The sequence below is a fragment of the Hippichthys cyanospilos genome, chromosome 13, assembly GCF_059441005.1.
Source record: "Hippichthys cyanospilos isolate Australia breed blue-spotted pipefish chromosome 13, RoL_Hcya_1.0, whole genome shotgun sequence".
Classification (NCBI taxonomy): domain Eukaryota; kingdom Metazoa; phylum Chordata; class Actinopteri; order Syngnathiformes; family Syngnathidae; genus Hippichthys; species Hippichthys cyanospilos.
This window is the reverse complement of record NC_142381.1, coordinates 12,264,464-12,275,195: the sequence shown is the minus strand read 5'-3', so window position 1 is coordinate 12,275,195 and position 10,732 is coordinate 12,264,464. Positions and strand designations below refer to the sequence as shown.

General features: G+C 43.3%; 3 protein-coding genes across 4 annotated transcripts; 2 read left to right on the top strand and 1 right to left on the bottom strand.

Annotated features, from left to right (window-relative positions):
* The first annotated feature begins 67 nt into the window (after window positions 1-67).
* timm8a (translocase of inner mitochondrial membrane 8 homolog A (yeast)) lies at window positions 68-1,549 on the top strand. The gene is made up of 2 exons (XM_088431007.1): window positions 68-291; window positions 1,117-1,549. The coding sequence occupies exons 1-2, from the start codon at window positions 181-183 to the stop codon at window positions 1,276-1,278; spliced, it is 273 nt and encodes a 90-aa protein (XP_088287133.1). The 5' UTR covers window positions 68-180; the 3' UTR covers window positions 1,279-1,549.
* Window positions 1,550-1,552: 3 nt separating this feature from the next.
* LOC148413874 (magnesium transporter NIPA2) lies at window positions 1,553-9,524 on the bottom strand. 2 transcript variants are annotated; one of them, XM_088431004.1, is made up of 6 exons: window positions 9,383-9,524; window positions 5,126-5,258; window positions 4,935-4,991; window positions 4,607-4,697; window positions 4,250-4,410; window positions 1,553-3,554 (listed from the first exon to the last, which is right to left on the bottom strand). In XM_088431004.1, the coding sequence occupies exons 1-6, from the start codon at window positions 9,419-9,421 to the stop codon at window positions 2,917-2,919; spliced, it is 1,119 nt and encodes a 372-aa protein (XP_088287130.1). In that variant the 5' UTR covers window positions 9,422-9,524; the 3' UTR covers window positions 1,553-2,916. The 2 variants fall into 2 exon arrangements, with proteins under 2 accessions (XP_088287130.1, XP_088287131.1); XM_088431005.1 differs by lacking the exon at window positions 9,383-9,524 and adding an exon at window positions 5,532-5,628.
* Window positions 5,978-8,888, top strand: mars2 (methionyl-tRNA synthetase 2, mitochondrial). The gene is made up of 3 exons (XM_088431003.1): window positions 5,978-6,427; window positions 6,519-6,853; window positions 7,322-8,888. The coding sequence occupies exons 1-3, from the start codon at window positions 6,163-6,165 to the stop codon at window positions 8,627-8,629; spliced, it is 1,908 nt and encodes a 635-aa protein (XP_088287129.1). The 5' UTR covers window positions 5,978-6,162; the 3' UTR covers window positions 8,630-8,888.
* Window positions 9,525-10,732: the final 1,208 nt, after the last annotated feature.

The window sequence follows — 10,732 nt, the reverse complement described above, 5'->3', positions numbered from 1 at the left end:
AAGCCATCGATTTGTGTCGCGTGCGATGAAATATGACGTCGCGAGTGCGTCATACAACAGCGCCGTGCGATTGGTCTACTGCTTCCGGTCTTCCCTCAACGTCCATACATCCACGTGAAGGTCAGCATTTGTGGCACCGGTCGTGGATTTTTTCTGACAACCGTCGACTTTTATCCGAGAATGGACGGAAAGGCGGCGAGCGCAGACCCGCAGCTGCAACAGTTCATTGAGATCGAGTCTCAAAAGCAAAAGTTTCAGCAGCTCGTGCACCAAATGACGGAAGTGTGCTGGGTAAGAGTGGATCTCCGCAGCTAGCTTTTTCTAGGCTAGTAGTTCATAAATTCTGGGCTGGTCTCTTTGAGCAAGCTGTTGTCTTATTCTTTTGCAGTTGAGGCGCAATGTGGGGCACAATCGCTGCTAACACGTCGGACCAACAATATACAAATGTGTTCTGTTTATTTTGCCGAGTGTTGACTAATTTATTCAATTGACGTGACTAGGCGCCTTTATTTTGCCAAGTGCAGTTTAGAACGCTTCAAACGATCATATTGGAACTTGCACGCGTTAGAACGCTTCAAACGATCATATTGGAACTTGCACGCGTTCTACCGCAACACGTTTAACTTTTTACGGTAACCTAGATGAGGACAAGTTATATCCGTGTTTACCTGATGTGAGACGTTCAAGCGCAAGCCCAATCATCGGAATTGTGATTGTTTTACTTACCTTTTCGTTTCCTCCTCGGAAGTGGAATTTCCATTTATCAAGGGGGTGTTAATTCGTATTCGGTGTTACAGGCTTCTCATTGTCTTTCGATTTTTAATGATGAAATAAATGATCATTTTTCTTGGTGAACTGTTTCATTTTTGCACTATAATACAAAACAAACTATTAGGTATGCTTTGATTCACTTTAACTCCATTTACACGATGTACTTAACTGTCCAAATACCCGTTGCAATATGTAAACCATTCACTCTGTTTATGGCCCTGCTAAATTGTTAGACATTTGAACACAGACCTGTATTTCATGTCTTCCCGTCGGAGGATGAGTTTTAAAGTGTGTTGGGATTTTGATGGGCAATGTAGCAAGCTAACGGTGTTGTTTTCCCACCAGGAGAAGTGCATGGACAAACCGGGACCCAAACTTGACTCCAGGACGGATGCGTGCTTCGTGAACTGTGTGGAGAGGTTCATCGACACCAGCCAGTTCATACTTAACAGACTGGAACAGACTCAGAGGAGTCGGGGGTCTTTCTCGGACAGCATGACGGACTAATATTTGAAAGACGCATGCTAAACCACGCCCACATTTGGATCAAAGTCAATTTGAACAGTGTTGTCAAAAGTGCCTCATCTAAACAGTACCCCCCTCCCCGCCCGACTGGCAAGACTTGTTTTCTTTGTGTCAACATGGATATCACTTCAGTAACCACATGGCTCTCCACCAATTTTGCAAGCAGAAAACATCTTAGGTGCCGCAAACATGCAGGATGCGCATGGGTTTAAAAGTTGAATTGTATATATGAAATAAATCATGTTACCAGTTTTTCAGTTGTTATGCATGCTTATGTTTATCAAAGAAACAGTCAACAGGAAGCATTTCTTTGGTCTCACAGTATGAAATACAGTATTACAAGTATTGGGGCAGTTATGCTAACTTGTCCACTAATGTGATTGAAGTGCAGTTTTTGGTTTAAGAAGCAGTCATAAATAGAGAGGAAAAAAAATCACAATATTGGAATTCAAGATAAAGTAAAAGCATAATTCAACCTACAGAATACCATATTTCAGCTTCCTGCCACAAACAACTGGAATTGCCACACTTTCTAACAATAGGAACCAAAACATGATTGTCAAAGTACTATATATATTTTTTTATGGATGCAACAATTCAGGTAACCGACTACATTGTGCAATTATACAGTCTGAACTTAAACCAGTGTTTTGACCAGGGAAGCAAAATAATTGTGGGAAGTTGATCAACTGCAAACAATTCTTACATTCTAATATGTGAGACTGTTGATCTGGAACTCAGCACTTTAAATTCTTTATTGACGAAAGTTATTTTATTTTTTTTGTGATCAGCAGTTTTCTTGCAACTACGTTTGTAATTTAAAGTGCTCTATAAATAAACCAAAAACCAACAAAAATTTCAAAGTTTGGTAAACATGCCTTGTTTTGCCCGCCACTATACTTTATTTGGGCCAGCATCACAGAGTTTACTCTTTTGAATCGTTTTTTTATTTGTCATATGACCTATTCACTTTTTTTTTTTAAATCCATCTTGCAGGTAGCCATTTTTCCTCGTACTGCCACTGTCATCTAAAATTTGCAATGTTCTAGTTCTGATCCCAAAGCATTGGGGACAAATGTAAACAACCAAGATGACTGATTCTGAAAAAAATTTAAACACAGGCAATTATGCTGTGTTAAATGTAGTTGGAATAACTGCATTGTGATAAGGATAAATGTTTTTACTCTTGCAAACTTTTTTTTCTGTTCACCATATCTTTTGTCGTGATGAGTTTGAAGCCAGTAGGGCAAAGTTTGTTTTGTTTTTGTTTTCAGACTTCTTAACTCAGACCTCCTAATACGAGTGGGGGTTCGGGTGCACGTTTCCAGTTCAGAAAAAAGTTTGTTCTGACCTTCCTTGAATGCAGCATAAGAGCTCAGCAAACATCACATGACCAAACCCATTGACCAGGTCACCCATGATCGACCACAACCTAAGCAAATGATAAAATGGCTGTCCCAAGATGGATTCTTGAAAAAAAAAGTATATTATTATTTATTTTTTTTAATCCACAATAATAATGAAAAATACCAAGTTTAAACTAGTCATGGAACGTTTGAGAAACACTGAAATGACCTCATTTTGACCCGGATGTTTTTGACTCGACTTTGTAGACAATTTTCAGGGAGCTTTCTGTTGCTGCGAGGCTGACCCACCTTTGACGCTTTCCCCCGGAGGTGTTTTCACCTCCCCCTCGGCAGGGCCGTTCTTGCCAGGGAGGGTGGCGTAAGTCCGGGGGCCCCAGCGTAACTTCCTTGACCCCTTCCTCAGGTAGAAGGGCATGGAATCCCAGCTGAAAGTGAGGTCCTTGAAGGCGTGCAGCAAGAAGATGCCCAGCACGATGGTGAGGAAGCCGCTAATGGTTCCCACCACGGCGCCGGCGCTCATGCGCAGCCACTCCTTGAAGAGGATGGCGGAGCAGGCCATGACTGAGGTGGTGAACAACACGTAATAGATGGGCGTGACGATGGAGGTGTTGAAAATGTCCAGGGCCTTGTTGAGGTAGCTGATCTGGATGCTGATGCACAGCGCCAGGCAGACCAGCAAGCACCAGAGGAGCGGATCCCTCAGCACGGCGGTCCCGCCCACCAGCTCCTTAATGCCGATGCCCAGGCCTTTGACACAAGACACCGACAGGGAACCGATGATGGAGCATATCGTAATGTAGACCAGCACATTCTTCTGTCCGAAGCGCGGGGCTACGGCGAAGATAAGCACCAGGCTGCCGCCCACAACGCACACAGCGAACACAATGAAACCTGGTGGGGAGCATTCAACAAAAACGTTAGTATTTAACACGGGTGATAAAAGTACTCACACACTGTACTTCAGAAGTTCATGCCTTGTTTCAAAAGCGCTTTGGTACAGGTGCAGCCGTTCTGAAAGTGTCCAAATGTGCTCAATAAATAGGAGTTAAAAAATGAAGAGCCTAACTGACTTCAGCATAGTTCTTTGGCACAGCGATACCTGAACAAAGCACTTTTTCTCAAAACGAAGCTTCTCAAAGTCCCAACTTCCTTTTGAGTGAAGCTCCACAATTCACGGCACAGCTGAAAGACATTTGTCTGCGCAAATCACCACAACACACTTGTGAGTAGTTCCTCGGCACCAAGACGTTACAAAGTGGTAAAAAGCACCACCTTTGTGTTAAAGAAACCACCCCATTCACTTCAGCTTAGTTCGTAGTCGCAACAAACTTTTGAGTAGCTCCCTAGCACCAAGATACTACAAGGTAGTGACAAAGCAGTAAGATTGTGTAAAAGGAACTCCTGAATTCACTTCAACTTAATTCTTTGGCACCAAGATGCCACGGCATGACAAAGCACTAATTTGTCCAAAAGCTACACTACTTCACTACAAGTACGATAAAATTCTGCTCAAGTAGTCACAAACAATTTGTAAAGGTTTGACCCCCCCCAAAGTATTCTCGTGACAGCGTTGGATCACACCTCACCTGGGTCTTTTAGTTTCTCCGCCATGGCACTAAGGGACACCACCTCCTCCTCCTGGGGAGCATGCACCACCATGACAGTGGAGCCCAACACGCACAGTAGGCAGCCCGTCTTGCCGTGAACGTTCAGACGCTCATTGAGGAAGTATGATGACAGCACGGCGCTGCCAAAAACAATCTTTCATTTTTCAATCGCTTGAGTGTTCAGCCATTGATACATTTAGAGCTACTCTTTGAGGGAAAATACTAAAATTAAGTTAGAACTTTACATTAAAACGATACTATATTTAAGTCAGAAACAATCACAATCCAACATTGACTGTACTGCTTGTAAATGCAAAGTAGAACCAAGTGACATACCTTACAAGGACACTCAAAGCTCCAAGAGGTGTGACAAGTGTGGCTGGTGCAAACGCGTATGCTGCAAAATTGGCGGCCTCTCCAGCTCCCACTGCAAATCAATCACTTGTGGGTTAATGTTGAAACATGCCATGTGCCGTTTCCCTAGCATATGTGGTACAAAAGAATCAATGCCTGAGTACAGTTCACTTTTATTTAACTTCTTAGTACCATTAATTTACATTTGTCCAATTTGTTTTATATCGTGGAGGGTCTTTTATTGGCATTTGTTCACGTCAGTACAAAAGCTTGAGAACCAGTGATCCAGCTAACAATGTAATTCACCTACTTGAAATAAGCCCCGCCCACCACAGCCATTCTTTCAGGTATGCATAGCCGCCTTGACCTGCAGATGATAAAGATGGTGGTACATTATTTTCAAAATGCTACTACTACAATGAAAATAACCGTGACGATTACAAATACAAGAGTCATACTTCGATTGCTTTTTTTCTCTTATTTCCAATGGCGTTTGAGTACCTGCTCGCATGGACCCCTTGCTGGCCAATCGCAGCAGACCTTTCTTCTTCAGGATGAAACTTGCGCCGATAAACAGACTGGAGGACACGGCCAGAGAGAGGCCAATGTAGAAGTCCACACGACTCGCATCCATCTGCGAAAAGAGTCCACAAGAGTACAACGGAGATTTTGACAGATTGCTAGAAAATAGCAATATGGTGTGTTTTCCATTTCATGTCTGCCGCTCTGCACAACTTCGACCCCCACACAAGCTGTATTTCCACATCACATGAGACGGCCCGCGAGGCGAATGAACTATAGCCACTTTTTGGGTGGCGTGTCGAAAGTCACGAGTGAAGAGAACAAGCAACTTTTCGAGAAAGTTTGAACGGCTTCAAAGTGAAAGAAACTGTGGGGGGAAATGTACCTCTGTTGTCAAGTCGACGCCATCAGTCTTGGTCGCCGTCAAGGGGCGGCAAGTACGCGACTAAGCGGGGCAAACTCTCCAAGAACCGCTACAACCCGTATAAGTGAATAGTCATGTGACCACTGACAGGCTGAAAACCGGCTACCATTGCAAACGAGCGTTGATAGCCTATCGTGATAAACGTACTTGGAATAGGACCACGCTAAAAATTGTGCCTTTACGTTTGCATGACCAGCTAGCACATACATTTTTGTTATTTTTTCTTACCCAAAACAAAAAGAAACTACATTGGTCGATTGTCTTGACTTTAAAATTACGATTTTTGAATAGACCGTGAACGCACCCCAAGCGCAACTTGATTTGGCTCGCGAGAGACGACGAGAGCGCACTCAGCGATTTGATTGGAAAACTTGTATTGCAACCCGGAAAAAGACCCAACCTTGAGAACTGTCATGCTGGGTCTTACAAGCAGCAAACTTGATCACATAGTAAGCAGTACAATATACGTTTCGTGTTTAAAAAAGATATTCCGGTCATCATGTATATTGTCGCGGATGTTTCTTAACGTTTGTTTACAATAGTTCTACGAGCCGTTAGACTCGAGCTGACAGACTAGGCTTAACTTTGCAAAATGCGGACGCCTTTAAGCGTCTTCACCAGAAGCTGTACAGTTGTGGGCAGCTGGCAACCAAGGGCTTTTTTGTCACCGCTTTCATCTAATCGCGGGCTCCGGCGCACAAGCAGCGATGTGTGCAACGAGGAAAGGAGCTATATAACCACCCCCATCTTCTATGTCAATGCCTCTCCTCATTTGGGTCACCTTTACTCAGCACTTTTAGCTGACTGCATGCACAGATACAAACTCCTAAGGGGATTCAAGTCCAGATTTGCAACTGGTAATTCAGTTACATGCACACTGTTTCCACTACTAAACTGCAGAAGGGTGTCAGGCCCTAATAATTGCTGCTGTGCATGTTTTCCCCCCAGGCACAGATGAGCACGGTTTGAAAATCCAACAGGCAGCCGATGCAGCAGGAGAAGACCCCCTGACCTACTGCACAGGTGTGTCGCAAAGATTTCGACGGCTGTTTGATAGCTGTGACGTGACCTTCACGGACTACATCAGGACCACCGAGGGGAGGCACCGGCAGGCCGTGGAGCACTTCTGGTGCACATTGCGTGACAAAGGGCTCATCTATAAGGGTAGCTATGAAGGATGGTACTCCATGTCGGATGAGAGCTTCCTCACACCGACGCAGGTGGCCGATGCTGTTGATGTGACGGGCCAGACTATCAAGGTGTCACTGGAGAGTGGTCACAAGGTGGGTCCGTTTGTATCAAAGTGGTGATGGCGGCAATTTTAAAAGCAATATATAAACTGTATTTTTTTTTTCACAGTTGAATCATTGACAAATGTCAGTGCCGGTCCCAAGTTCTGGTTCTATTCGGTTAAAGAAGCTAGCGTATTTAACAAATGAAAAACAAGATGGCTTTTTAATCAGAACAAATAAAGGCAGTCATTGTGCTTTAAAAACAACTTAGTGGAAGAATGCATTTTTTAAAGTATTCATTGTAGGAGAATAATTATCAAATTCATTACAGTCAGACAAAATATCAAGCCTGTATAGTATATCCAGGATGTAAATAAAAATGACATCCTGGATTTATTATTCTAAACAAATGTACCGTTATGACGTTTCCACTGTGCTAGCATATGTTAATCGATGGACCACGGTGTATTCTGACCTACAAATTCCTAGCTTAACCATCCTTAAGTTCCTATTTTTCAGGTGGAGTGGCTGAAAGAGGAGAACTACATGTTCCGTTTGTCAACGTTTCGGACTCAGCTGCTCGACTGGCTCCAGAAAAGCCCCGGAGCCATCCAGCCTGAGCGCTTCCTCCAAGATGTTCTCCAGTGGCTGCAGGACGACCTTCCGGACCTCTCCGTGTCCCGCCAAAGAAGCCGCCTCCAGTGGGGAATTCCCGTGCCAGAGGACCCCGAGCACACCGTCTACGTATGGTTAGACGCTTTAGTCAACTACCTGACGGTGGCGGGCTACCCCGACAACCACTGTCACTGGTGGAGTGTGGTCCGCCACATTGTAGGCAAGGATATCCTGAAATTCCACGCCATCTACTGGCCTGCTTTCCTCCTCGGGGCGGGACTGCCGCTACCGCCGTCCATACACGTGCACTCGCACTGGACTGTCAACGGAACCAAGATGTCTAAAAGTTTGGGCAATGTGGTGGACCCTTGTGAGTGCTCACGTGTGTTCACCAGCGATGGTTTGCGGTATTTCCTGCTGCGTCAAGGCGTCCCAGATGCCGACTGCGACTACAACGATCAGAAAGTCACGAAATTGCTCAACGCGGAGCTGGCCGACTCCTTGGGCGGCCTCCTCAACCGCTGCACCGCTCCCGCTCTCAACCCAACACAGACGTACCCGCCATTCTGCCCTCTGTCGTTTCCTCGTGAGGGTGACGGTAGAGCAGTGACGGAAGACTATCACATGTTGGACACGGTGCAAAATCTCCCGGCGTTGGTTGAGCGTCACTACGAAAGCCTGCACATATACAAAGCCTTGGAGGCCATCGCTTCCTGCGTTAGGCAAACCAACGGCTTTGTTCAACGCCACGCGCCTTGGAAGTTGAACAGGACGGATGGCGGGGATCGACGCTGGCTTGACGCCATTGTCCACATCTCCTTGGAATGTCTGAGGATTTACGGGACTCTTTTACAGCCCGTCGTGCCACGAGTGGCTGACAAGCTTCTGTCCCGACTCGGCGTGAGAGCCGACGAAAGGAACTGGACTGACCTAGATTTTCTGCCGAGCTACCGTGGCAAAGACTGCCGCTTCCGAGGGAGAACGCTAGGATCTGATTCAGGCGTGCTTTTTAATCGCCTGGAAAATTTCAGTGGAGATGAGCAAAAGCCCAAAAAAATGAAAAAGGGCATGATTGTCTCAAGGCACTTTACCGAGGTGACATGTTTGGAACCACATTCTACACACATTAAAGGAAACCAAGTAAACCACATAAAAACTAACACGAGGCGGCAGAAACTAGAAAAGACAAAACACGCTCAGGAAGAGACCTGAAAACAATGAACAGAAACTAAGCGCGCGGAGGCTGTCTGCACTTCAGGCATGAATTATGACTGGTAAATTATGAGAAAAGTATTTCATAAAATTGTCTCCCAAGGCAGACCACAGCTGTTTATTGTGCTTAATACATGACTTTTTGCCACACCCCATAAAAAAGTTCACTAACACCTAGAGATACAAAAAGGCAAACTTAGTCCAATATGTGTAATTTTAACATTTTGTGCACTATAAAATTTCTATCATGTCATCTAAATATTGTCTTCTGTTGTTAATATAAGCTTTATTGCCTCATTAATGATAACATTTCATGACAAAAGTACACGTTTTACTCTTGTATCCTACAGTTCTGTGGGGTGAATGAAAAGGTTTACGCATGCCAATGGCACGAGTGTAGAAAAACTCTTGTTTGGGCATGCCTCAATGTTTTTTGTTTTTTTTTATATATATACACAATGCTTAAAACTATTCATACAGCCCTCGTAGCCCATATGGCCATGGGTCATTCAAATTAGGCAGCTATCATTAAATGAGTACATATGGGCATGTCCTTAGTCATTTGTATTATGAGCGCACAGAATAAGCAAATCTCGGAAGTGGGTCAAGGTCTGTTATTCTACGTACACCAGAGGAACCCAGTGCAAAAGGAAAAAAAAAACGTTTTCAGCATGAGCTGCTAAATTGTTTACACCTTTAAAATGGGCTAAGTATTAACATGAATAACCAAAATGTAGATTGAAAATGATTTACCTTAACTAGATTCCCTAGTCGCAATTTCTCACCTGACATCTATAGTTATACATTGAGATTAACAGTGAGTGACAACGGCGCTTACTCTACGTCGCCATTTGCTCACTTGGTTGAGAAAAAGGCTGCGCTCGTTTGTCGCACCTGTCAGCTACACTTCAATTTCTCTTTATCAGATTGATTGACTCAGTCCCGGCAAATTAGTCAGCCTTCTTCTCCTGTACACTTTGCACAATACCGCCACCTAGTGGCTCATCTTGACGACTGGTTTTGCTTAACATCGATAATGTTTTGATTCATCGTCGCAAAAGTGAGTGTATAATGTCACATTGTATTCAGGCGATACGCTGTCTCCGTCTTGTGGTCAGTATGAGAGTTGCAGTAGATGACAACGGGAATCTAAAACAATTTTTTTTAAGTCCCGTGCTTCTTTTGTTTCGTTAATGATAATCGGAAATCTATTGTCACACTTTTTGTGACAGTCAGAGACAGCTTTTGCCACAGGACTATAAGCAAAATAAGAACAAAACAAGAACACAAGGTAAATAATAATAAACCCTGGAAAACTGCCTTTTATTCTATAGTACAATATTTCTTTTGTTTTGATTGAATTAATAGGCACTAATCGGAGCAGCACTCCTAATCTTGTATACCAACTATACAATGAAAACAAAGGAACTCTATTCAATTAGTTTTGGACAAGAACCGAGAAAATTCAAACTCGAGGCTATTTCCTTTTTGCTGTTTCTATATTAAAACGACAATAAAAGTAAAAAGTAGTTCCCGTATTTTTCCATGTTTTCAAACGAAATATAAATGTACCAAGAGATAATGACTGCGTTTCTCTTTTTGTAAGCGTTTTAGTTTTGAAATTGCTCGTGTCTGTGTGTTTTCATTTGCTGCTGCACTGTGTGATGTGACCATTCATGTAAATAAAAAGAAAAAAAGCTTTATGTAAATGGTTCCTTTTTCTAAAAAAAAAGCCTTGCTTTGCATGTTTTTTAAAATTGCTGTCTTTTTATACAAGAAAAAAGTGAATTTCCTAGTCTCTTTTTTCATGTAAAAAAAAAAAAAAGCTTCACGATACATTGCTCATGAAGTCAAGTTAGCAGCATTATTATTCCATAAATTTGTGTTTCCATGTCAAGGCAAACAAGCTGGATGAAATGAAATTACTGCTGTATTTTGTAATTGTTAAATAAACACACAGTAGAAGAGCAGATAAGAGGCCTGTTTTCCTCTTTTAAACAAGAGTTTTCAGCAAAAAATGGCCCTTTTCACTGGAGACAGAAACACTGTCTCCTCGCAAATGTAGGAATGGCCTTTCAACACGTGAATATTCTCTGTGTCAAA

Coding starts and splice junctions, on each gene's coding strand:
- timm8a (XM_088431007.1), top strand. CDS start 181: ATGGACGGAAAGGCGGCGAGCGCAGACCCGCAGCTGCAACAGTTCATT. Junction 292..1,116: donor AAATGACGGAAGTGTGCTGG/GTAAGAGTGGAT, acceptor TTTTCCCACCAG/GAGAAGTGCATGGACAAACC.
- mars2 (XM_088431003.1), top strand. CDS start 6,163: ATGCGGACGCCTTTAAGCGTCTTCACCAGAAGCTGTACAGTTGTGGGC. Junction 6,428..6,518: donor CAAGTCCAGATTTGCAACTG/GTAATTCAGTTA, acceptor TTTTCCCCCCAG/GCACAGATGAGCACGGTTTG. Junction 6,854..7,321: donor CACTGGAGAGTGGTCACAAG/GTGGGTCCGTTT, acceptor CCTATTTTTCAG/GTGGAGTGGCTGAAAGAGGA.
- LOC148413874 (XM_088431004.1), bottom strand. CDS start 9,421: ATGTCAGGTGAGAAATTGCGACTAGGGAATCTAGTTAAG. Junction 5,259..9,382: donor GACTAGGGAATCTAGTTAAG/GTAAATCATTTT, acceptor CTCTTTTCGCAG/ATGGATGCGAGTCGTGTGGA. Junction 3,555..4,249: donor GGAGAAACTAAAAGACCCAG/GTGAGGTGTGAT, acceptor GCTCCCCACCAG/GTTTCATTGTGTTCGCTGTG.